Genomic DNA, 27879 nt, shown 5'->3' with positions numbered 1-27879 from the left:
CTAGTGAATGGGATACTGAATAATTCTCAACTGCCACTAATACGAAGCCGAGGGGAAAAGTCACAGGGGTGCCTTCGCAGATCCGGCCGAGCCAGTGACGGAGCAGCAAGCCAGCCGTGCGATTTCGCGAGAAATTCCCTAAAGAAGAAAAGTGTGTTTTCTAAAATTCAATGAAGACCTTGTTTGGCATAGGGAAACAACACCAATCTCTCAGCTGGGGTAGATCAGCTCAAGTGCGGCCAATAGAGGCTTATTCCAAGCCAGGAAATGCATGGAAATTGCACTGAGGAAAAGAGACACTGAAAGCGAGGGGACATTAATATTGAACAGAAGTCACCAACATAAAAAAAATGGTCAGGCCGCTAAGAATAATTATGTGTCACAAGAGAGGTCAGGCATGAGTGTCCCTGGAGATGAGGCTGTTGAGAGCCTCACCTGAGGTCGGAATCGTCGTAATGAAAGTATTTCATCAGCGCTGGTGGTGCTCCTTTCAGCAGTGGCTGCATGTGAGGAGAGTGCTGACCCGTCAGGACTCAGTCACACGCTGTGACTGTGAGATTCAAGGGGGGAATCCCTCCCGCTCTCGAGTGACCCCCTGAGAGCCTGCCAGGGGCACCATATGTCCCCAGTCAGCCCCTTAATAACAGTGCAGCTGACTCCTCTGGAAAACCTGCTTGTTCGCTGCCTTCCTGCTCAGGGACTTCAGAGGTCCTGCTTCTTGCTTGAAAATGCACAGAAGTCCTGTCTTTTCATGGTTACGGCCCAGAAAGAATCTTCAGGTCGATGGATGACAGCTTTGGGAAAAATTAGAAATGGAGTAGGTTTCTTGTTAAGGCTCTAAGGACCTTTTGCCTCTCCAGGTCCGTCCAGGCCCCTCTCTTGGGTAGCATTGCTATAAAGACTTGCCCCCAGCTGCCTGTACCTTTTGAAGCATCTGGGAAGCAAACCCTGTTAACCAATGTCTTTAGCGGCTTATGAATTTTAGGATGATACCTCTACTCAGAAAGAGGTAATGATGGTTCATGGTATTACATTTTAATAAAGGATTCTAGATGATTAAAAGAACTTCAGTACCCAAAGGAATCAGTTTCAAAGGATTTTACACATTGCAGTAGGCCAAATACGGGAAAAATTTTGGATGGAAGGAATCCTGTAGCCCTTAATTATACACCTCAGACCATACTACACAGGGCACTTCCTCCTTTTCTAGGTAAGTCTAGATCGTGCCAGAAGGTTTGGCCACACCTAAGACGGATGTCCTAAATTAGCATTCCTTCATCTTTTCAATTAACATTTTCCTAGTGAATGGAAACTTGGACCCCAAAGGAACCCTTAGAGGCCATCCCTCAGTGGCCTTCGGGAGATTGAAGTCTCATATCTTAAGAAGTCACGTGAACTTTGTTCTACTCCTGAATATATCCAAATTTGTTGAAAAGTAAGATTCTAAATTATTTAACATTTGGGGAAAGCATTTTCTAAAATGTTTCCTACCGTGTCTGTCCATTCATTCCATAAATATTTGTCAAGTACCGTTGTAGGCCTGGGACAGTATCAGTGATCAAGAACTTCAAAGTTCTTGTCCTCCTAAGAGAGAGAGAGAAAATAAATTCTTGAGAGAGAGAGAAAGTAAACAAATAAGATAACAGCAATATGTGCTGTGAAGGAAAGAAAACGTGGAGGTGAGATAGGTAACTCCTGGGGTGGGGGGTGAGGGGACGCTTTAGACAAGGCAGTCAGAAAAGGCCTCTGGGAGGGAAGTGACATTTGCAGTGAGACCTGAATAATGAGAAACCAGGGACATGAAGAGTCAGAGGAAGTCCAAACATGACAGGCAGAGGGACATGAAGAATCTTAATGCAGAGGTCGTGGGGCAAGAATGAGCTTGGTGTGTTGAAGGGGTATTACGGAATATTAAGGAAGCTAGAGCATATCAAGAAAGTGACATGTGATGAGGCTAGTCAGGGAGGTGGAAGGTAGATGAAGCAGGACTGGGAGGTCAGGTAGGGAGTCTGGATATTATTCCAAGTGCAAAGTGAAGCACTTTGGGGCTAACGGGAATAACAGAATTTGACTTTACATTAAAAAAAAAAAATCATCCTGGGGGGCGCCTGGGTGGGCTTAGTTAAGTGACCAACTCTTGATTTCAGCTCAGGTCATGATCTCAGGCCTGTGTGGGCGCTCTGCACTCAATGGAGAGTCTGCTGGAGATTCTCTCTCTCTCTCTCTGCTCCTCCCCCCAATTGGGGCGTGCGCGCGCACGCACGTTCTCTTTAAAGAAAAATCATCCTGGCTGTTGTACAGAGAATATATTGAAAAGTGGAGAAAAAAGAACAGTTTGGAGGCTATTGTAGTTATCCAGGCTTGACCTAGGTGGTGAAGGAGACAGCAACAAACAGGTATGTTTTAGAGGTAGGACCTGCTGAAGGATTCAATAAGAAATGAGGGGGAAATAACTAGGAATAACTACCTTACGTTTACGGCCTTAACAATGGCACTAGCACTGAGATTGGGAAGGAAAGGATGATTTGGTTTGATTTGGTTTGAGGGAGGTAGGTAGCAAGGTGTTAGGAACCTCGATTGCGTGCTTTGAGATCCAAGTAGAGAAGTCAAAGAGGCGATTAGAGGAGCTGGGGGCTTGGGGAGAGACAGGGCTATAGATAAAATTCAGGAAGAGTGAACATCAAGATAGGCATGGAAGTAATCACCTAGGAAAAGAGATAGAGGAGAGTGGTAGAGAGAGGAGGGTTAGAGAGAAGAGAGAAGAGAAGAAAGAGAAGAAAGGGGAAAAAAGGAACCAAATAATAAACCCTTAATGTTCCAACATTTATAAGCTGGGCAGAGGACCAATCAGGCAAGAGTTTGGAAAGGAGAGGCCTATGAGGCAGGAGGGAAATCAGGAGGTTGTAAGGTCACTGGTGTCAAGAGAGGGAAGTGCATGGGCAGGTAGGTCCAATGACTCCAGGGCTGCTTAGAGGTCCAGTAAGATGAGGACAAGGAAGTCACCGGTGGGTTCACCTGCATGGAGGTTATCAACCTCCTTGAAAGTGGCAGTTTCATGGAGATGGGCAGAAGCCAGATTGGAGGGGGTTGAAGAGTGCATGGGAGGTGAAGCTTTGGAGATAGTCAGTATAGAACACACTTTGAAAAAGGCTGAGTATGAAGGGAGCAGAGAAATGGGGAGTAGTTAGATGGACACACCATGGGATAAAGAGAGGATTTTTTTGTTGTTGTTGACAGAAGATACCAAAGTGTGTTTAAATGATTGATGGGACTGATCTAGGAAAGGAGACTTGAGTGATGCAGGAGAGCAGACCTTCAGGGGTGAAGTTTGAGAACCAGAAGGGTGGGATCCAGTTTCCCAAGAGTTGACATACCTTCAAAAAATAAATTTAATAGGTAAAATTCCCAATTTTGTATTCTTTAAGAACATTCGTACTATACCATGGGAGTTGTCCTGCAATGAAGACAGCTAAAGATGAGTGTTAGATTTTATATTCCAGAAGTTATATCTAATTTTGATTCTAAGATTCTGAGTGTTTTGTTTTTCTTTTTAATGTATATTACCATTAGGTTGAGTTACTAGAAACTGTACATGAATCATCAGAGTTCTTTTTCTTCTCTTTCTAACATTTCTATCAGGCAATGCATTCGCTAGAGTAAAAATTGGAGATTACCATTACTATGGCTACGGAACTAAGAAAGACTATCAGACCGCAGCCACACATTACAGCATTGCAGCCGACAAGTACCACAGCGCACAAGCAATGTTCAATCTGGCCTATATGTACGAACACGGTTTAGGTATCGCAAAGGTAATAATCTAAACCTAGTAAGGCAGCTGTATGGGAAGGGAAAATTTGTAAATGTTTTTAATTTCACTGATGTCATCAGTGTAGAGGAAGGAAAGGAAAGACGACATTTGCTGAGATTCCCCCCCGCCCAGCCAACACATAATACTTACCCTAACGTGAACCCTATAAGGAGGAAATTATTTTCTCCATTTATGCCCAAAGACATAACTAATGAGTTGAAATAATTCTAGTCCAGGCTAATTAGATTCATAACTTCAAGCTTTTTTCAACAATAGTAGTGGGTCCTGCCCCTACTCCCTTCCACCTCCAGGCCTTTTTCCATTAAAATTTCCATTGACTCTGAAGCTCTCAGTAAGCAAGGAGAAAGTGAGAATGAGGTCAGAGCTGGATACCAAGGTGACATTAATCCAGAATTGTCTTATAAATCACCCACTGTGTACATGACACAGTGCTGAGCACCCTAGAGTATCCTAAGAAAATAGATCTCCATCCTTCAAAGACTACACTTTCCTTGAGGAGATAAAGGCATATTTATTAAGACAGCTAACATGACAAGGAGATATTGGGTAAATCCCTTAGTAAGTGTAATTAAGGCAGAAGATGGCATTGGGTTCTGACACAGTGAGAAAGGTGTGTTAAATATCAATAATGATAGTAATAGCCGGGCATTGGTGTGTTATATATACTATGCCATTCAAATCACAGAACCACTCAATGAGATAAGCCCTATCACTGTCATCAATGTATGCATCAGGAAACCAAGAGTTCAGAGAGGTTAAGTCACATGGCCAACTTTGCAGAACTCATTGGTGGCGAAGTCAGAATTTGAACCCAGGTCTGTCTGACCCCATGATTTTTGGGGGAAAGAGTGAGCTCTGCCTTGATTCTTTCTTAGTGCTTAAGTATATATTTCATATCAGGGATACTCCTGACTGCATTTTGAGAGCCAAATAATGAGGGGGTTATCAGCTTTTCTATGCTTTCTTCTTTCTTCCAGTTGTGCTAGTAGTTGAGAGTTATTGATGGGGAATTTCCTATCTGACTGCTAATGGTACACCCTGCAACAACCAAGGGCTTCATATCCAGGCACCGACAATCCAGATCTTCCTGAGGTCTCACTGTGGCCTGCCTTTTGGCTGGTCACTTTTCATCATCCCCAGCACCTTAAGCAATGGAAAGGATGACAAATCCCAATCCAGTCTGTTTCCCCATTCTTAGCAGGTACAAGCTTCCTGTGTTTGTAAAATAGGATCAAATAGCTAAATCAGAAGATTTCTTTCGATGTCATTTAGCCACACCCTACTCCCTTCCAACCATCATCCACAGCTGTAAAACAGAACAATGATACCTCCCCTCCCCAGGTTTAGAAATAAAACAATAAGCCTTTGAGAAGGGGCTCTGTAGTCAGTGTGTGGCATGACTGGTATTTAGATCAGAAGAGAATTTGAGTGACTGCCAAGTAAAGCTTCATTAAAATTAAAGCTTTTGTACATCATTCCTCATTTAAAATGTAACAATAATGGTGACAGGAACACCGTGTGTATCATGGATAAAAGTGACCCCGCTCTACAGGATACATTCAAATTAGCTCACCTGTCCTACCTGATTCAAGGACTTGGTCCCCAAGACAGCCTTATCCTCACCACGGTGAGGCCATTTTGCCTTAAGACCCTGGGGGCAGGGAGGACACAGAACCAGCTGCAGGAGAGAGGACGCTCTCTACTAGAGCCCAGATGGCCCACCGCGTCAGAGGGTCTGATTTGCCTCCTTGGAGTCACTAATAACCTCTCTCCCAGTCACTTTCTTCACAATGTCAAATAGCAGTTGTCGAGACATACATTTCCTACGCTTAGAAAAAACTTAGAAATCTCTCTCTGGCCTCATTTCTGGTCTTTCCTGTCCAGGTCCCATTAAATCATGGGTAGTTCATTTTGATCAGTATCTTGAAGTCACAGGTGTCTATTTTACTACAGAAAGTCTCTACATGTAAAAAACCAAAACCAGAACCAAAAAACAGGGCTCTACTCAGACCCAGATGTGGGAATATTAGATTTAGTTAATGAGGAGTCATTGCTCTTTGTCTTTATTAATATCTTCTGTTTCACAATTAGAAAAATAATAACCAAGTACCCAGGGGCCAAGTTTATTAATCTTGCTATCTATAGTCAAATTAACAAGAAGATACCACTTTTTCTAATCCTTAAAATGAATACGCTGATAATTAAAAGCCGAAAGCTTGTTCCAGTGATGGTTAATGAAAGCAAAGCAATTAGGAGAACAGACTTTCACAGCATTTAAGCGATCAAGTAATTAAGCATTTCTTCAGCAGGGTACTTCACAATCCTCTTTATTAGTTAATCCTCATGCAAATCAGTGGGAAAGATAATAATATCATTACCAGGATTTCTCTGAGTATCGAAAAAGGTTTTGTAAACATAAAGCCCTCTGGGAGAAGGAAGTGAGGTATAAATCAACCCTTGGTAAATCAATAAAAAATATGGGACATTGTTGTCCTCATCTGTCTTTAGGAAAGGACATTGGGACTAGGGTGATGTAGGTGACTTATCCTAATAACTTCGCTGAGAAGCATCTCATTCCCCAATTTATGACTTTGAATTAAGCTCAATGAGCTCTTTGACTTAAACCGTGGACGAAGACTGACTGCATCATTGGTCTGGGAATACAAAATAATGCCTGAGGAAAAACTGGGAGAGGACCTGAACTAATGTAGAAATATAAGCACTCAGCTCACAAGTTGTTATGAAACTATCTCAATTTATGCTTGATTCAGAAGTACTTCAGAAATTTAACCATGAACAAAATATGTCACCCATCCCCTCTTGTCCATTCCTTCTGTGTCCTGGCTCAGGCCAGAGTTTCTACTCATGTAGGCTTGTTGTAAAGGCTTCTCAGTGGTCTCCCATTCTAGTGTTCTTCCTTTAAATCTGTGGCAGAAAAAGCCATGTCTGCCAAAGATGTTAGTCCCCAGTTCACAGAGAGAGGACTTGTTGCTGAGATGTGTCTCCTAGTCAGAGACTACATTTCCCAGCTCCCTTTCATCCATGTGACTAGTTCTTGGCAAAGGAACGGATGTAAAAGTGAAGGCTGCCATTTCCTGGCTAAGGCAGCTAAGAAGTACATGGAGCTTCTCCTTGGTCTCTTTGCCCTTTCACTGGTTGAATGCAGAACACATAGAGGTTCTAAGGGATGGCAGAACCACCTGGTGGAAGGAGCTTGGGTCCCCCAATTACCATGTGAAAAAAATTCATCTCCAACCAGGAATACCCACATTGAAATTTGGGGATTTACTTGTTACAGATGTTAGCATTACCTTAGTTAATACATAACCCAACTAACAAAGAACTACCAGGTTATTTTTGATAAAATACAAATGTGGTACTGTTACTCCTCCATCTCACTCTTCCCCAAACCATGTACATACACAAAAAACACAAGCAAACAAACACAAAAATAGAAGCATCTTATTGACCTTGTAATGCCTAATGAAGTCCAGACTTCTTACTCTGGCATTCAAAACCCTCCTTGACCTAACCTACTTCCCTATCTTCTAGACTACTTTTTCTTCCCTGCTCTGCCCACCCCCCAACCAGAGACCTTGAACTAAACCCTCCTGACTTTTGGTCATATCAGCCCATTTGCTGGAATGATCTTCTCCCACAGTTTTGACCACTGAAGACCCCTCTCTGCATTTTTCAAAGAACAGTTCCCATATTGTCTCCTCCATGAACCCTTCAATGATTTGAAAAACATCTGCATCTGCTTCTAAACTACCATGGTACTGTGCCTGCTGTTCTTTATTTATTCACTCCAATGTTTATCAAGTGTTTGTTTTGTGTCAGGAAGCACTGTGCTTCATTCTAGGGATACAGGAACAAGACAACCTTCAAAGAGCTCATAGTCTACTATGGAAGAGACATGTCCATAGCTGTAGTGAAAGCCTAAAATGGCACTGGTGCATGCTTACACACGTAAAGTGCTGTGAAAATGTGAACGAAGGAACAATGAATTCAGGTGGACGGATCAGTACTGCCAGGTCCTGTTCTAAAATGATTTTATACCATGAAGCAGAAGAAACACATGACAATTTTTTTTTTAATGGAAGAAAGCATGTATATTTTAAGATAATGACTAAGAAATCTATCCTAAATTAAGACAAACGGTGGGGGGAAAATTAGCCTTTGGAGATGAGTTTCCAGCATATATAGTTAGACCTACCAGATAACACATTTTTGGGATCCTACAGAGAAAACAAAACCACATCCACTGAATAAATTATAAATAGACCTGTCACACATAAAAGTAATTATGGCACAAAGCATTTCCATTTCTTATTTGTCTGGTCTGACCGCTTATGAAGTGTTAGAGCTGAAGCTTTAAACACCAGAATAGAATTATTTTATGGAAAGGACAAGTTCAGGTTAGATATTTAAAATGGCCCTCTCAAATATATGACAGGACAAAACACACAGCTCTTGGAAATGGCCATGACTTCTTTTGAAATAAATGCCTTATCACCTAATAATCAGAAGTGCGCAAAACAAAAAACTGTATGGGGATAGCTTTACTTATTACAGAAAAAAACCTACAAATAAACAAACTGCTCCCAAATAGAAGGCATGTTCTATAAACCGTCCTGTGGTGGGATACCATCGCACCAGGTATTCTATGGCCCGTGGTTAAGTGGGCAGGCTAGAAGGAGACTATCTGGATTTGAATCTCAGCTCTGCCACTCACAAGTCCCATGAATTTAGGTAAGTGACTTAACCTCTCTGCGGCTCAGTGTCTTCATCTTTACAGTGGAGTTAATATCATCTGCCCTATATAATAGTCATGAGGTTTAAATAAATGACAGTGGTGACTAGCACACAGAATTATTTAATAATGGCATTAGCCATTATTATGAAATACTATGCAACTATTAAATATAAAAATATTATAGACTGAAGGAATATCTTAGGACATGGTATGTTGTTTGAAATATATTGTTACGTATAGAAAGCAAAAGACAAAATATTATGCAAAGTGGAAAATTCCTAAGTTAAAAGTATGTGTCTATGTGAATATATATAAAAATGCTGGAATGCTGGAAGGTTGTGTATAAAATATGATCAGTACTTATCTCTGTAGAGTGAAATTGTAGGTGGCTTTTAATATTTGTTCAGCTCTATGTTTTCAAAGTTTTCTCCAATTAGAATATGGCATATTTATAGTAAGAAAACAAGACTAAATTATTCAAAAAATGACCTCTGTCCCCATATAAGAAGTTTTGGATACACCCAAAGATTCAGGACTGGAAAACTCCTGCAACATGTAATTGAACAATTTTCATAAACCATAGAATTGCTGGAGAATTCTGTATTTTTGAATTATAAGAAGCTATTGTGAACATTGGGTAGGACTTTGACACACCTGATATTTTAGTTGGAAACACATTATTTAAGAAGAGTCTGCAGATCTGTTTACATCATCTCCTCAGTTGGTGAATTTAAAGCACAATAAGCTCAAACGTACCACAGGAAAGTTAAACGTAAGTAGACTGGGTGTGCGATGGACTTACTTGATGACCCTTGGCCATCATCAAAACACTTTTGAAAGGAAATTTTTTGTTTGAAAGACTTGGAATTTTTTCCTAAGTAAGGATCAAAGAACAAGGAGTCTTTTCTAGAGCCTACTAATAAAATTTCTTTTATATGGGTTGCCCTAATTAGCCAGTGGGTTCAGGAATTTCTCTGGGAATTTTAAAGAACGACTTTCATGTCCAGCCCCACCCCCACTGAGAATTGTGGGGCTCCCCCGGAGCAAGGAGTGAGCTCATCCCACTTTAATGGTACTTCTTGCTAGTCTTTATTATAAACTAAGCAACTGAATTGTGATGCTTGTGCCTCAAGAAATAAATTAATAACTGTTGCCTGCTTCAGATAAGAATGAATGCCTGAGATATTGACAAAGGCTGCTGTTCCCTGAATGCCCTATTAAAGTCAATATGCCTTTCACGTGTGGGGGTGACATAGCCGTTATAATCTGCAGGGTGCTTTCAAATGAACACCCACTGAATTTGTTGGAGTTAGAGACACAAATTAGAGTTTTTATAGCATCCATTTTCTCTGTTGCCAGGAAGATTTGTTCAGAAGAGTCTCCTGCATTTTAAGTTTTTAAGCAAGAACATTCCTCTTTCTCCAACAAATCAATTTATGGGACCACAAAGCTTTGGAAAAAATTTAAGAAATGACAAGCAGAACACAGCTGAGAGGGAATACCGCCCAAAAAGAGGGTTTAGCCGGGGGCACAGGGATTCACAACTATTGCACTCTGTGCAGTGGGGGTTTGGGAGATGGAGAACAAAGACAGAGACAGGATAAGCACAGTTAGCGAAAAATCTCTCTTCTTACCCATTGGAAAATAATCCAAAGGCAGCCAGCTAAGTACAATTCTGGGACTGGCCCAAGGCACTTCAACCTTTAAAAGCAACTCTACTTAGCCTTTCCATTAACTTTGTTTGGGAAAACAAGCAAAAATAGAGCAAACAAAAACAAGCCGTAAGTAGGTGAAAATTAAAAACATTTTTTTTATCTGCCATGGAGTAATTTAGTTGGGGAAAAGGGTCCTAGAACTACAGTATGTCCTTTGAGGAATCAAATTCCAGCCGAGACCTACATAGTTTATTCATTCATTCTGTAAGTATTATCAGAGACTAGCTATGTACTCGGCACTTCAATAAGCACTGGGAATTGAGGGGCTAACAGGTTGTCCAGGTCCTTGAGGACAAGGGCAAATGAAGAAACAAATTCTGGAACTTCAGGTCTGATAAGTACTATGAAGAAAACTAGGAATTTTACCTGCTTGTTAGTATCTGTATTGTCATTTTTGGGGGGAGCTCTACTGTTCGTATCTAGCGTTCTCCTGCTCCTTTAACAGGAATCATATCTAAGGTCTGGTCGTGTAACAAATCACCACAAATGTAGTGTCTTAAGACAACTCACCTTTAGTATCTCAGTTTCCGTGGGTCAAAAGTCTGGGTGCGCTCGACCTGTCCTCTGCGTAGGGCCTCACGGGCTGAAATCAATGCGTTCTTTCCTGGGAGCTTTGGGAAAGAGTCACTTCCAGGCTCCCTCGGGTTGTTGGGCATATTCAGTTTCCTGTGCTTGTAGAACGGAGGGTCCCATTTCCTTGCTGGCTGCCCGCATCCCTTCTCATTCTTTCCTCGTGGCCCCTCCAGCCATGGCGAGTGGAGCCCTTCCCAAGTCTTCTGCCATATCTGAATTTCTCTTCTGCCCTCAGCTGTGAGAAAACCATGTTTAAGGGCTCATGGGATTCTATGGAGTCTGAGCAGGTAATCCAGGATTACTTCTCTTAAGGTCTGTAACTTAAATGACATTTCAAAGTCCCCTTTGCCATGTAACACAACATATTCACAGGTTCCAAGGATTAGGGCATGAATATCTTGGTTGGGATGGAGGGGGCCTACCAAAGATAAATAATAATATTTCAAGCAATGACTTCCGTTGAATAACCCCTAAAGAATCTGCACCTGATGAGTAGGGGCTGTTCTTCTATTTCTAGGACATTCACCTGGCCAGGAGATTGTATGATATGGCTGCTCAAACGAGCTCGGATGCTCACATACCTGTTTTCTTTGCCCTCATGAAACTGGAAACCGTGCATTTGCTCCGAGATATTCTGTTTTTTAATGTAAGTTTGTCTCCAGTAGGTCCCAAATCTCTGAAAACAACAATGAACAACTTTCAATGGTGGGATGGGAGGAAATGATGGTTCTGGATGGAGTGGGAGGCTTGGATTTTTTTTGACAGAATGTCTCTCCCAGCAGTTTACAATGAGATGGAAATGGATGAAATTGGACAACACCCTTGGACCATACTGGGATTTATTTGTCATTGGCCTAATTGTTGCTGTGCTGATCTTCTTGCTTAGAAATCGCTACGGGTAGGATCTGGACCATAGGAAAACCTGCCCATGGAACAGTTTACTTCAAGTTATCCTCGCTAAATAAAGAATTTCCTCGTCAAACTCAAGAGTCTGCTGCAGATTTCCCACACAGGCCTGTGATGGAAAATGGACAAAGCTTGGGACCTGTCTTCAGAAACCATTTCAGACTTCCTGTTTAGTTGGGGTGACCGCTTGTGGCTGAGTGAGGTGCTGGAGACTGGTCGCCAGAGGTTTCCTTATAAACTTGTTGTCTTGGTAATCTAGTCCCTAGTTAGGATAAATGCCACCCATTTTCATCTTGTTATAACAGCCTTTCCCCTCTCAAGAGGACAAATGGGTTTCTTGGCTCCTATACACATACAGAAGCAGGGAGGAGGGGGAGTTTTGGGAGGGCAGGAACATAGATCCCTCAGAATCTGATGAAGACACAAATTTACAGGTAGACCCTTCATCTTGCAGGAATGATCATGTGAACCACATCGTAGCTCTGATGAGCAAAATTTCCTTGTGGCATGCTGTGCTGGGGGACTGACTCACACTCATCACTGGGGGACCTTCTATCAAAGCTCCCTTAGCACTTGTGGAGTGAACAATGCTACCTGGGGCTGTCCAGCATTGTACCCCTCTCTGCCATCCCTCACTGGAACCCGGTTCTCTCTGGGGAATCCCCTCTGAAGTACCCATAGAGGGAGAGGACAGAGTGGAAGATTTTGGTACCCTGTCTCCCATGGCAGGGAGAGCAAGGACCTGGGGCTGGGGGTAGGGTGGCCAAGGAGAGAGCAGGAGGCCCAGGACTCCTGTCAAAGGCCAGGCTTGAATCTCAGCTCCATAGCTCTTTAGCTATTTGACATCTCTGAGCCTCAGTCTCCTGATCTGCAAAATGGGAAGATCTCAGCAAGCTGGTACAAGGATTAATGGGATAATGTATGTAAAGGAACTATCACAGGGTCTGGTGCTCTAGAATGAACTCCACGAATGGTAACTTCTAATACTCTTTAAAAGCTCATGGAAAATTGACTGGAATATGGGGATAGCTGAGTTGATAACAATCTGTGTGGCTTCAGTGCCCTGCAGTTAGTTCTCCAGCCAAAATCCTGGCTGTTTTGGTAGGAAAAAATCATGCTTACCTACTTGAAAATCCAACCCAGGGACAGGAAAAGAGTTATTAATAATATCCATTGTAATCAGAAAGTAGAATGAAATGGTGAGAGAGCACTGAATTAAGTAGCAAACAACTTGGATTTGAGGTGCAGCTCTGTCCCTTACTAGCTTTATGTATGACTTTGGGCACAATTTCTCTAAACCTCAGTTTTTTCCCCCATTGAATGGGATTAATTCCTACCTCACTGGAGAATTGTGAGGTTTAACGTAAGCTTAACTTCAAAAATGCTTTATAAACATTGCATGTACAAATACTAGCCATAGTCATTTATTTGACCATGAACTAATCCACCCCTTTCTGAGGTCCAAGTGTTGAGAATTTCCTGGACAGAATCCCTCACTTACTAGAGAGTTCCACTTCTTTTTTTTTTCTTTTCAAATTTTTGATTTAAATTCTAGTTAACTGCAGTGCAATACTGTTTCAGGAGTAGAATTCGGTGATTCATCACTTAAATATAACACCTAGTGCTCATCACAACAAGTGTCCTCCTTAATACCCATCACCCATGTAGCCCATCCCGCACCCACCTCCCTCCATCAACCCTCAGTTCTCTCTTGTTAAGAGTCTCTTCACGGTTTGTTTCCCTCTCTCTTTCCTTCTTCCCATATGTTCATCTGTTTTGTTTCCTAAATTCCACATGAGTGAAATCATATGGTATTTGTCTTTCTCTGACTTATTCGCTTAGTATAATACCCTCTAGCTCCATCCATGTCATCACGAATAGCAATATTTCATTCTTTTTGATGGCTGAGTAATATTCCATTGTAGATAGATATAGATAGATAGATAGATAGATGATAGATAGATAGATAGATAGATAGATAGATAGATAGATAGATGATAGATAGTCTTAATCCATTCATCAGTAGATGGACATCAGGGCTTTTTCCATAGTTTGGCTATTGTGAATACAGAGTTCCACTTCTGAAGGAACTTTTGTTTACAAACATGCAAAGAAGGAGCGGGCATCCAAACCTCCGGTCAGGGCCTAATAGGCCAGCAGTGAATTCTATCCCACAGGTGTCTGCACTGCGAGCAGGTCAGAGACAGGGATAAGGGCGAAGAGAGGAGTGTGGAAGGCAAACAGGAGAGTCTTGGCTCAAAGTCTGGGCGAAGATTGAGCTGCTTAGAGGTAAAGCTTGTCAAAAGAGCTGCAGGCAGGGAAGAAAGGGCGACTCTTTGTGGCTTGCTGAGTAGAGTGGAGCACGGTCAGAAACACAGGAGCAAGGGCAGTGTGAACCCACCAATTTCCCATTTCAGCTAATTGTGCCAAGTAAATGTGGCAAAGCCGTTGAAAGCATGAGCCGCTTAGGGTGTTTGTATGTTTCAAACACACAATTCTGGGAGTCCATTTCTGGGCTTCCTCTGTCCATTTCTGGGCCTCCTATCTGGAGCTGCTGCAGAAGCCGCCGGTGCCCGGATGGGACCCTGCCGCCCGGGTGCAGCTGCCTGACGACTGGCCAGGGGCGCCGGAGCCTCCCGCTTGTCCGCCTCGTCTACTTTCTGGTTATGACAATCCCACCTCCTCCACCGGCAACCAGAGCCCCTGTTCCTTGTGCTTCTGATAGCTTTAAACAAAAACTGATAGCCGGGAGACAACAAGGAAGTTTTTTTGTTTTGTTTTGTTTTTTTAATCCAGTCTTCTTGGTAACTCCCTTTTTCCTCTACATTTCCTTCCCTGGTTCTTTATTAAAGCAGAGTAAGGATTCAAGTCAATAAATTTTTTTAAAAGTCAAGTAAATTTTTTTTTTTTCCTAGAGCAAGGGTCCAGAGTCATTTTATGAGAAGCACATTTTTGGAATTCTGTGCTTTTCCCTGATATCTTAAGTGGTGGGTTTTAACAGCCATGGCCGTGAGGGACTGGGAAAAAGCGAGAAAAGAATCAAGTCCCATAGGAAGCAGAGGTAGGTGGTCCGGCTTGCTGCAGCCCTTCTCTGGGAATCCCAGAAAGCACAGAGGAGAGGGTGCGGGGAGGCCGAGAAGAGGAAAGAAGAACTCTGTGGAACGCCTGCTATGTACCACTCTTCTGTTTTTCTCATTCTGTCTTCATGATGAAGCTGGAGGTAGATATAACTACCTCTGCCTCCCACAGGAGGAAACTGAGGCTAGGAGAAGCTATGTAACTTGTTAAGATCACACAATAATGTGTTCACATAGTAATAAATAATGAAGCAGAATTTGAGTCCAGATCTGACTCCAAAATACTTTCTTTCCTCCATATTACTGTTCCAGTTGTTTCTTGCTGTTTAACAAACTACTCAAACCTCAGTGGCTTAAAACAACCATCATTGTATCTCAGGCATTGTAGGGAGGTAGTGGCTGTGTGATTCTTCTGTTCCACATGGCATTGACAGAGGTCACTTGTTGGTGCCCAGCTGGTGGACAGGCTCTCCTAGGGAGTCCAAGATAGTTTTACATCCCTGGCACCTTGGCAAGGTGGCTGAAGGCCAGACTTAGCTGTGAGGGGTGACCAGAGTGCCTGTATGTCAAGATCTCTTCAGCATGATGGACAGGGTCATGCGACCCAGACAGAAACTGCAGGTTTCCTAAGACCAAGCCTCAGAAAATCCCAGAATATCGCTTCTGCCACATTCCATTGGCCAAGCATTAGACTCCATCTCTCAATGGGAGTAGCAACAAAGAATTTGTAGCCATATTTAACCTACTACAAATAGATGATCCAAAAACCTACCAAGGGGGGAAAAACACCTACCAAGGGTTGTGTAAATTCACCGAGACGCTGAGCTACTTATCTTGGAAGACAGGACTGTCTGTGAGGTGGGATTCTTCTTCCACTGTGTAGACATGCCCCCGCGATGATCTTACTCTTCAGAATAGTGTAACCATTAGCAAGGATACTTAAAAGCAGAATCACAGTATTCTGATACTAACTGATCAATCAGTTCTGTCTCAAAAAGAAATGCAAGTGCAAGCAAAGTACATGGATTGGCAAATGTAAGGAGTATGTTGAAAGGACTGAATGCAGCAAGTCGGCTGTGGCCAGGCTGCTTCAGCCTGGAACCCCTGAGTGAGGAGGAAGGGAGCATGGGAAGTGGTCAGTTTTGGCTGTTTCCTCCCCTATCCCCAGCCTCCGTGCTTCTGGTTCCTCCATGGTAGAGGGAGTAGGGGTAGCAAGAGGTGTGGCTTAAGGACCAGGACAGATTATGCTAAACCTTCCCAGAAGTCATCCTGCAAAAAGTACTTGCTGAGCATGGAAGTTCACCATGTCAGTTCCCATGGAGCACTTTTGTGGCTTTCTTGAGGATTCCACTGCTGGGAACCTTTTTTGTTTGGGGTATCCTGAAAGCAAAGCCCGAGACAAGGATTTGTATCTAGACAATTCAATTGGAAGGTGATCCTAGGACTCAGAGTGAGGGAGTGAAAAGGATGAAAAGTCATTTAAAAAGGTGTATTGTTGAGGTTACTGCTGTGGGCAATGGGGGTCCTACTAAGATCTGAAAAGTTTACAAAACATCTCCCAGAATTGTGTGTTTGAAAGATGAGAGGCTGGGGCTCTTGCCCATCAGCTACCACCTCCATCATCTGAGATGGCTCCGGGCTCCAATAACTACCCCTCCTCCCTTCCAGGCTATTTCTCAGAGGCTTTGGGGAAGTCTCTGAGAGAGAACAAAGACCTGTGCCTTCTCTCAACATTGGGCACAGCTAGCAGGAGTCTGAGGTTGCCGGACAAGGCCCTCCACAGCTGTACCTGAAATCAGAGCAGACCCGGAAAAGCATCTGCTGCATGAGTGAGGCCTCCTGAGCCTGAAAGCCCTGCTCGTCCATCAGTCCCTCCAACAAACTCTCTGGTGGGACTCCCTACCTCTGGTAGGCTGAATACTGGCCCCTCAAGGATATCCACATCCTAATCCCTGGAACCTATAAATGTTACCTTCTATGTCAAAAATAAAACAAAACTTTGCAGAAGTGATTACATTATGGATTGTTGAGATGGGGAGATTACCCTTGATTATCCAGGAAGACTGAAAAATCCAATCACAAGTATCCTTATAAGAGAGAGGCAGAGGGAGACTTGACACAGACTGAAGAGGAGGAGGCAATGTGACCACAGAGATCAGAGTGATGTGGCCACAAGCCAAGGAATGCCAGCAGCCACCAGAAGCTGGAAGAGGCAAGGGATGGATTCTCCCCTAGAGCATTTGGAGGGAATGTGGTCTGGCCAACACCTTGATTTCAGACTTCTGACCTCCAGAACTGTGAAGGAATGAATACCTGTCATTTTAAGCCACCAATCTTGTGGTGATATCTTTACAGTAGTTCTAGGAAACTAATGCAGTACCCTCTCTCCAGGTAGCTCTAGGCTGGCTCCCATCCTGTGTCCTTTATCTGGTCCCTGAGGACACACATTCTTGCCCCTGCTCTTGGTGGAAGTGCAGCCAGCTCTAAGGATAGCCCATTAGAGGAGGATATGTAAAAGCTGAATCATGATATTTGATACTAGCTCATGAATAGTCTCTGTATCAAAAGGAAATGCAGGTGCGACAAAGTAAATAGATTGACAAATACAAGGAGTATGTTGAAAGACCTGAATGCCGTAAGTACATTGTGACCTGCCTGCTTCAGCCTGGGACTCCTGAGTGAAGAGGAAGGGAATGTTCCTCTTACTCTGTTGGTCTCATTCTCTCTCTCCCCTCAAGCAGGTAGCCACGGCCTCTCCCCACTAGGCATCTGTCACACTCCAGTTTACTATTTCCTACACTCCAGGCACTGCAGATCAAGTTCTCCAAGTAGCTTTCTTTGAGCCTCTCTCCTTTGGTTACAGTTGATGGCAGAGCTCCCTCTGTCCCTCCCCCTTGGGAAATACAACAGCAATCAGAAAACTCCCTGCAAGAAAAAGTTGCCTCCACCATCCTACTTCAGGCCTCAAATACCCCAGCCCCCACCTCTCCACCACTTCGTAAATCCATGGAGGACATCCAGTCCTTCAGTTTAGACAATCAGCTCCTTTTGTCAGTTCTGAGCCTATGAGCCTCAACATAAATCTAGGCACCAGTCCTGTTTTATCACCCAGAAATCCCCATCTGACAATGTCATTACTAGAAGTGGCTCTGAGCCGGGAGCAAACAAATAGCCCCAGCTCTAACTGTGCAGGAACTACTGCTGTGAGCCCATCAAGTCACCTACCAGGCAGGCCTTGCCAGCTTCTTTCTCAGAAAAGTACAAAGGTTAGATGAGCCCACAATTCCAAAGCCATGAAACCGTCAGTGGGGTACACATATGCAGCTTCAGAGCTAAGATGGACCCCCTACCTCTGGCAGGTTAGAAAAGGGTTCTTCAGTTTGTAATGGGTTCATAAAAACAGGCTTTGCCAACTGTATACCACAGCCACAACACCTGAGGCATCAGAAGAGAAATCTAATTTTTTAAAAAATAAATGTCATCATTACAAAAAGAAAAAAGGAAAATGCAGGAGCAGTGGGGACATAAATCTTGGATTTCACATTAAATTTTACTCCATGTGGGGCTACAGGTTTTCCTACCATTTCTGTCTTCCCTTCATTCCTTAGTCTGCCAGAATGAATTCTTTCCCCCATGGAGTATTTTGCTTGTATATGATTAATATGGAAAACCTATTTACCTCCTCTAAGATGTATCCTTTTCATAAGAAAAGGTACCAACCCATAGCAACAGTAAATGTGCCATTGTAACAATAGCTTGTTATTAACAGGAAAACATAAAACTAAAAATAGTGATTCCACTAGAGCTAACTTGAGGAAAACAGTCATGTGCTGAATATACATTTCCAGAGGCACAATGTACCTAAAGTGTTTATAGTTCCCCAAACTCCAAAAGCTTCTCTTCTCGGGGTCTTCTTCTGGGAAAACCCAAACTGAAATAATCTGTTGAAGAAGGAATGGTCACATCTTCCGGATAAGAATATCTTGGCTCAGAGAACAGATCAGCAACTTGCCCAAGGTCACGCTGCCAGTTAGTGGAAAGGTTAAGGATTCAAACTCAGAGCTAACCCCAAAGCCAGTGCTCTTTCTTCCATTCTATCCACACCCCCATCACGTTATCTTATTATCTTATTGTCTAAATATAGCTTTTAATGTGACATCTATTATTTTTCATTTTTCCCATTAAAAATATTAAAGTGAACTAAAGTTAAAATTTACGTAAGCTTCTTTAGAAAAATCCTTTTTAAATCATGTTTCAAAAGCATCACAGAGAAAATCTTGCCAACATACAAAAATCCAAAATGCTATCATTAATCTTACCATGTGATTCACTGACAACTCAAAATGGAATGTGAAATCTTGATTGTGATCAATCAATACCATTGACCAATATTATTGACCATTCTCTGAGCTATACTGACTTTCCACACCGTCTGATTTTCTCTCCCATTCCCCAACCCCTTCCCCACTCCGTGTAAATTCACTTTCCAAAGATGTCTTCCTTTTCCAGATGAACAGTGTCAGGAGTAGATACCCTCGGTGCTCCATGCAGCTCCCTTCAGCCCAGTCTCAGATCACCTGCATCTTCCATGTGCAGTCCCTCTCATCTGTGGCTTCCTACCTCCAGCCCCTGCATTCCTCTCCCTGAGGATGGGCCCTGGCTGCAGGAGAATTCTTGGTCACACACAGGCCAGAAGTGCCAGGGAGTTACAGCTCCCAGCATCAACCCTCAATCAATCAATGAACAGGAATTTCCCAGTTTCCTTGCCCTTCGGTGGGCTGATTTGGAGTATTTAGAGTCTCTCAGAAGGTGTCCAGCAGAACTGAACCCCAGTAGTCCACTGTAGTAACCTACTCACGAACACATTTTTTAATGACTTTCCTCCTTTCCATTTTTCCATTCCCTCACTTTCCCACTCCCTTTCCAAATAAACTACTTGCCCTCAAGTATTTGTCTCAGGGTGCGCTTTCGGGGGAACTCAAACCAAGAAAGAATCTAAGGAAAGATCATATTTAAAATACCAGAAAACAGAGATAATAACCAAGTTGGGGGAAAAATCAGCATCTATTTACATATGCACTAGATTGTACACTCTGTGGGAACAGGGACCATATTTGATTTATTCACCATGTATCTTAAGCACCTAGCACTCTGCCCACACATAATTGGTCTCAAGTACTTTTTAAATGAGTGAATGAAAGAATTCATTAATGAACAAATAGGTGAGAATTCCTAGCTCTCTCCTAAGGTTCTTCAAACTTTAAGATGACATGTTATCCTGGGGCACCTAGGTGCCTCAGTTAGTTAAGCATCTGCCTTCTGCTCAGGTTATGATCCCAGCGTCCTGGGATTGAGCCCCGCATCGTGCTCCCTACTCAGCAGGGAGTCTGCTTCTCCCTCTCCCACTCCCCTTGCTTATGCGCTCTCTCTCTCTCTCTCTCTCTCATTCTGTCAAATAAATAAAATCTTTTTTTAAAAAAAGATGACGTGTCATCCTAATTAGTGCCAAAGAAAGGACTGAAATTATAGAGAAGTCTGAACTGATGTAATAATTAAACAGTCATCTAAAAGATTTTAATAAATGGAAACATATACATTATGCTTCAATAGAAAGATATCAAAATACAGAGAGGTTAATTTTCCCTAAATAATCCTTAAATATAAATACAAACAATGCTTTTTAAACTAGGTAAGTTACTTCCAAGTTTCAGAAGGAAAAATAAACACGAATAGATGAATAGCAAGGATAGTTATAAAAGGGGAGAGAATGAGGAAAAAGTAGCTACACTAGCCAATAAAATGTAGTATGATAATGAAGCCATTTGATAAGATAGAACAGAATAGAGCATCCACAAATTACTCAAATACACAAGTTAAAGGGACAATTCAAGTCAACACAGAAATGACAAGTTATTCAGAACTGTATGTATTATAAAGCAGCCCTTGGGGGTGGGGGGACACAAATCCCTACCTCACACTTTATGTGAAAATGAATTCTAGACATGCAAAGGTTTAAATGTAATAAAAGTACAAAAGTATTAGAAGGAAACGTGTAAGTTTGCTTGCTCTTACAATCTAGGATGGGAGGCTATTTTTTGACATGGTTGGACAAGTACCCTCACAGAGCTCCTCTAGGCTCTCCTCCACATATATTAGAAAATTCTACAAGAGTACACATGAAAATGAATGTTAACTGCTGACGTCTCCTCCTTCAGAACCACAGACTCCTTAGCTCTACGAAAAAGCAGCCTGTGACCAACCCATCTTCCTGATATGCTGCAGGTTAGGTCTCAGAGGAAATAGACAAAGTGCGGAGAATTTCAGCACTTGCTAGGGGACGAGCACCCTCAAAAAATGAAAGGAGCAAAAACAAAGTTTTGCCTATATTTAAGCGTATAGTACTTAATTAGCCCAGAGTTGGTGTCCCCTGGAAGAGCTATTAAAATAAGGTCTTCTAAAATTTTCTCAAAGGAGCAGTGACAACATTCTGGCTCTGTTTCTAGCTTCTCTCTGTACTGGCCTTTTCACTATTTTAGTCCATAAAAGATGCCATTAAATTAAAACCATTAATTTGGGGCGCCTTGGTGGCTCAGTCATTAAGCGTCTGCCTTCGGCTCAGGGCGTGATCCCGGAGTCCTGGGATCGAGCCCCACATCAGGCTCCTCCACTGGGAGCCTGCTTCTTCCTCTCCCACTCCCCCTGACTGTGTTTCTTCTCTCGCTGGCTGTCTCTCTCTCTCTGTCAAATAAAAAAATAAAATCTTTAAAAAAAAAATAAATAAATAAATAAAACCAGTAATTTGACTAAGAAAAGAGGAGGCTAAATTATTGAGCAACCAGGTACTGACCATCATGGCAAAAACCCCTCCCAGTCCAGGCTGGACTTTACATTTGCATGATTTAGAAATGACCTCATGAAAACAACCAAAGTGTGTGGAAATAGGCAGTCTGGTATGCCTCAGCTGCAATGGGTGGTTTGTTAACTTACATCAATTTCACCTTGACATTTACACTAAATAACTACAAATATGCATAAAATTAGTTATAAGGATGCTATTTCCATTGTGCTACTAGTAATGACAAAGAGGTGAAAATCATCTAAATATGATGGACTGGTAAAATGAATTGTCAAGACAACACTGAATGATTTTAAATGCCATATATCAATATTTATTGACATGGAAATATCACGTTCTATTATGATGTGGGAGAAAAAAGCATATTTCAAAATAGTTTATGCAGTTTGGCCCCTTTGTATAAACACTGAGAAGTATGTATTTATATATGTAATATATTAGAAAATTCTACAAGAGCACACATGAAAATTTATCTTAACTGTGATTATCTCTGTGGTGGGACTGGCAGAATGGATTTCCTAAAAGCGTGATCCAACTATGTGTTGTCTACAAGAAACACACATTAGATTCAAAGACAGAAATGGGTTTAAAGTTAAAGGTTGGAGGAAGATATGCCATGCAAACAGTAACCAGAAGACAGCAAGAGTAGCTATCCTAATGTCAGACAAAAGAAACTTTAGACAAGAGTTGTTTTTAGAGACAAATAAGGATATTTTATAGTGAAAAAGGGCCAGTTTATCAGAGAAACATAACAATCATAAACATACGTTTCTAACAACAGGAACGCCAAGTACATGAAGCAAAAACTGAAAAAATTGAAGGAAAAAACAGAAAATTCAACAATAGTTGTTCAATTACCCACTTTCAGTAGTGGATAGAAAAACCAGGCAGAAGATCACAAGAGACTAGAAGGCTTGAACAGCACTATTAACCAACTAGACCTAACAGAATGTATAGACACTCTACCCAGCAACATCAGAATACACTGTGTGAAAAACAGTCCAGTAGTTTCTCAAAAGTTAAACATAGTTACTATATATGACACAGCAATTCTACCTCTTAGTATATACAGAAGAGAACTGAAAACACATGTTTATACAAATATTTATATACAAATGTTCATAGCAGCATTATCCTTAATAGCCAAAAAGTGGAAATAATGCAAATGTCCGTCAACTCTGAATGGTTTTTTAAAAATGTGGTATATCCATACCACGGAATATTATTCAACAATAAAGAGGAAAGAAGTATAGATACTTGCAACAATGTGGATGAACGTTAAAAGCCATATGCTAAGTGAAAGAAGCCGGTCACAAATGGTCACGTGTTACGTGATTCCATTTACATGAAATACCCAGAACAGGCAAATCCAGGGAGACAGAAAGTAGATTAGGTATTGCCAGGGCCTGGGAGAGGGGGAGTCTAGAAGCAAGTGCAACTGTGTGCAGTCCTTCATTTGGAGGTGACAAAAATGTTCGAACATCGGGTACTGATAATGGTTGCACAACTCTGTGAAAGTACTAAAAACCACTGAACTGTTCACTTTAAAACGTCAAAGTTTACAGCAAATAAAGCTGTTATAAGAAATAAATGGACACAAATGTGATGAAATCTCAAGTTATTCAGGTGGGGTTTGGAGAATAGGAATGTTATTTTATTCTTTAAATTTTAATTATAAATATCTCTAAATTAAAAGAAAAGGGATGCTGGGACAATTGACTAGGTGAAAAAAAATTAGGTTATTCCCCCACTCCCTCTAGCAGAGACAGTTGTGTTCATCGATTCATTTTCCACATGTTCTCCTAAATTTCCCAGCTGCCCCGGTTGCTAGGCTGGGCCCATGTGACTAGTTCGATGACTCACGCAGTTGTGAGTAGCCCAGTGAACTGTGAGTGGATGTAATATTAGTCACTTCTAGGCTGGTGTGCTCCTTCCATCCTCCTTTTCCTGCCAAGAATACCTTCGAAGCCACGGGATGAGACAGAGCACAAGACAGAGGGAACACGGTTCTCTGAGGCACTAGATAGAGGCCCTCTTCCCCATCCTACACACTTGTCCTGAAGGAGAAATTATTTTTGCTGTACAAGCCACTGGTACTTCAGGGTTTATTTGTAACTGCTGCCAAGTCTAGACTAGTCTAACTAAAATAAATAACAGATAGATTAAACCATTTTATACAGAAGCACTAAGAAATAGCCTAGAAAAAAAAAATCAAGAAAAATGTTTGACATCCCAGCATGAAGAAATAATTTTTAAGCACCAAAGCAATGAAAGTTATCACAAAGGAAAATATGTACTGATATGAGTAGAAATAAAATAAAATTTTGGTACATTAAGAAAGCCACCACATACAAAATGACAGAAATGTGGGAAAATGTATGGAATTAATATGTCAGAGAGTTAAGGCCCTTAATGTTTAAAATAAGCTATGAAATAGAAAAAAGTGGGGAAAGGATATGAAAAGACAAATAATCAATTTAAAACATGATCAACATTTATTGCTCTGCATTTGCAGGCACTCTGCAGTATACATTACGTTCTTCTTCTTCACAGTGATTCTATAAAGGGAGGGTACTATCATCATCTCCATTTTAAAAGGAGATCACAGGCTTAGTAAGCATTTTGCAGGACTCAAAAATTGCACAGCTAGTAAGTGTATGTAAACCTGAATTTTACCAAATGCCAGAACTAGCCTCTACCCTTTCACAGGAAAATACATGAGCTCATACTTAATGATCAAAGCAATAGTATGGAAAACAACGATATGTCATTATTCACTTATCAAATTGGCGAAGATCCATTAAATAATTATAACTGAAAGAGCGAGGGTGTGGCAAAACATTCACTCACTCACTCTTCATTCATCTATAATTTTTAAAAGTTCAGTAATTGTTGAATATCCACGAGGAGCCAGGTACTTTCTAGGTGCAGAGAGTATAACAATGAGCAAAACAGACCCAAATCTTTGCCTTTCTGGACCTGCCTTCTACCCAGCTAATAGAGGATATATATTGGTACAACTTTACTAGGGGTGCAGCTTGACAATAATTATCAAGAACCCTAAATATGTTCATGCATTTTAATCTGGTAATTCCACTCCTAGTAATTTACGCTATTCATTTTATAGTTGTCTATCAGGAGAAAAAAATTGAAAGAGATATAACCCTACAAAACAGAAATCTCTTACTAATGTATGATACACTCGCATGATGAAATGTTACATTGTCATTAAAAAGTCATGTTTTTTTAAAGAATGACAGGAAAATGCCCACAGCATGATATGTGAAAAGGGCAGGATGCCAGATGATATACTATATTTGATTTTTGTTATCTAGGTAGCTAGTAGTTACTAAAATACTGGAATGATATACACTGAAACTTTAATGGTGATTGATAGGATTTCAGGGTTTTAAGAATTATTATTTCCCCAAATGTCCACAGGAAACCCATATGACATTTATAATGATGGTAGGGGGTAATTAGGAAAAATGTTTTCTAAAAAAGTCTTGGTCCTCTTTTAATGGCCAGCTCAAATGGGAAGGAAGCTCCCTGCCTGTGTGGTATTTACTTATCACTAGATACATTCTTCCTGGACCATTTCATCCAGCATTCTCCATCCTCTCCCCAGCCTCCAAGCCGATCAATCAGTCATGGGTTCCTACTGATTACCACCTCCTAGATCTCTCATCCTCACATTTCAGCCTACGCTCACCCTCATCACCATCCGTCCAAACCATTCGGGATGCCTCCACCTCTCTGGACTCTTAGCTCTCTAGATCTAAATCTTCTGTCTCCCCTATGGCATTCCTCACACTGTATCCACAGTGATCTTTTTCAAAAAGAAATGATGTATCGCTCCCTCAATTTAAACTCTTCAATGACTCTACATTGGCTTCAGGATGAAGGTCAAACTCCCTGTTACCAGTTTGGGTTCCACTGAACTAAACCCTGAGACAAGAGCTCAGTATGTGCAATCACTCACTCTGTCTGGGCCATAGAAAGCACTCTGGGTTATCTATTCCTACCTTATTTCATTAATTCTAAAATACATAATTTTCCAAAATTTCACATCTTTAAAATTAGGATACAACTCACAATGAACAGCATTTAGAATTAAAAAAAAAAAAATCCTGTATTATTTGTTGTTATTCCTCCCCAGTTGACTGAGGGCCCTTAATGACTGCCCCTCCTTCATCATTACCTGGCACGATGTCTGGAACCTAGTAGGTGCCCAGTGAATTGGAGGAATGAACAAAAAAATTAACACCCCCACCCCCACCCCATACAGACTGCACATCGTCTGTCTCCTCTGAGTTCTCAACGTGCTTTGGTCAGACATCTTTTCTGGCATTTCTCATAGTCTATTGCAAGCTATCGTGGAGCACCTGTTACCCTGCACCACTGAAATGAAGGCAGGTTTGCTGCCAATTGATCTGAGAACCGCCACGCGCTATTTTGTATAGTGCCTTCACACAAGTGTCTATCAACGCACTTTTGGTTGCAAAAAAAATACACAACGTCAGCTTCACTGTGGTCTCCAGTCAGTCCAGGGGTGAGCTCTTTGAGGGCAGCGATTAGGTCCTCCTCATCGCTGGGTATCCAGTGCCTACCTAGCAGATGCTCGGTAAATACTGAATAACAAACTTGCCACACCCACCTTTCTTCAGCCCCCACCCCAGTCTGACATACCCTCCCTCTCCAACACAAGCTCATCACCAAGCACACAAAGACTCATGTGTTTTTATAACCAATATGGCATCAGGAGTCCTTCAGAATTCCCAACTATAAGAGAGGGGAGGTTAAAATGGGATCCATCCGTGATTCACACAGGCGCTTTCTCTCTGCTGGAAAGCTGTTGCTCTAGAGCAGATTATATGGCTTTTAAGCCGCGCCCCCACCCCCACCTCCACCCCCACGCTAAATTAAACCAGAATCTCTGGGGTAGGAGCCAGACAGTAGTACTTCTCAGTTCTCAACGTTCATTCTACTGTAATCTGCAACCCAGAAATTTGCTCTAAACAAATTTCACATAAGGGGTGACCAACTTTTGCAAAGAACTCAATATGGAAAGCCCTTAAATACAGCAGTGGGAGAGGGACCTTGATAATGTTCACTTGGCACACTTCATGACTCCACGTCCAGCGTAGGGGAAGTGTGGCAGCTGGGCCTCAGCTCTGCTGGGGTTGCATGAAGGACGTCCAGCCTGCCACAGGGTCCCAGACTCTGGAACACCCACCTTTCAAGACCCGGCTCTCCACGACCAGCTAGCGACCTCAGGCAAATCCATCCCTCGGTGGAACTCAGTTTCCTCAACTGTAAAACAAGATTTCGCTGAAGTCTTATAGCTCAAAAGTTTTATAATTCTGATCTAGCCTCTCAGACAAGAAACAAAAGTCTATAATAGAAAAATGCTTTAAAATCTTTTCACGTGTGGCAAGAATAGAATTATTGCTTAGGCTGTGAGGTGTTTTGTTTTTTTGTTTTTTTTTTTTGACACCCAATTAATTTCATCCAGCATTGGTACCTATGTTTTGATTCAGAAACATTTTTTTTTTTTGGTATTATGTGCTTGTGTGAAATAAGTTATCCTAACTTGTATTTCATTAATCAGAAAATAATGTCTACGTGAAGTGCCTCTAGAAAGAAACATTCAATCTTCACCTAACAGAGCATTAGAACAATCTCACTTAACTGAGATCTATTTGAATTTTGCCATAGGGGCTAAACAGCTGTCTGAGGCTGTGCAATTTATTCTTTTTTAAAAAGAGCAACTTTAAAAGCAGTTATCTATTTATTAATCAATCTTCTTGTGTGGGTAAGAGGGAATTTTATGTAGGACAAATGGTAAGCTAGCATCACAACAGAAGTCAATAATTTATTCTTGAAAGCATCTCTAAAATTCATTCTGTCTAGAATAATAGCTAACATTTCATGCTTATTATGTGCCAAGCACTGTTCTAACCAAATATATTATTAACTCATTTGATCTTCACAGCTACCTTCCCAGGAGGATACCCTATCATCTTCCCTCTTTTACAGAAGAGGAAACAACTTATCCAACAACTTATCAAACAACTTATCCAAGGCCACACATTCAGGACAACCTGGTCAGAGTCCATGCTCTTAACTACTGCACTGGACTGCCTTGAGAAAGTTCATAAACA

At 41.7% G+C, this 27879-nt stretch overlaps 1 protein-coding gene across 1 annotated transcript in view; it reads left to right on the top strand.

Moving 5' to 3' along the window:
• The window catches only part of SEL1L2 (SEL1L2 adaptor subunit of SYVN1 ubiquitin ligase), a 113128-nt gene extending 101254 nt beyond the window's left edge, over positions 1-11874 (top strand). Inside the window, exons 18-20 of the mRNA XM_087853757.1 lie at positions 3640-3812; positions 11394-11522; positions 11656-11874. Coding sequence (XP_087709883.1) covers positions 3640-3812; positions 11394-11522; positions 11656-11778 — 425 coding nt within the window. The 3' untranslated portion in view covers positions 11779-11874. The remainder of the gene's footprint in view (positions 1-3639; positions 3813-11393; positions 11523-11655) is intronic.
• Positions 11875-27879: the final 16005 nt, after the last annotated feature.

Source organism: Ursus americanus, chromosome 22, assembly GCF_024610735.1.
Source record: "Ursus americanus isolate L20-20 chromosome 22, mUrsAme1.1.p, whole genome shotgun sequence".
NCBI classification, from domain to species: Eukaryota; Metazoa; Chordata; class Mammalia; order Carnivora; family Ursidae; genus Ursus; species Ursus americanus.
The sequence above is the reverse complement of the archived record's forward strand: the minus strand, read 5'-3'. Positions and strand labels throughout refer to the sequence as shown.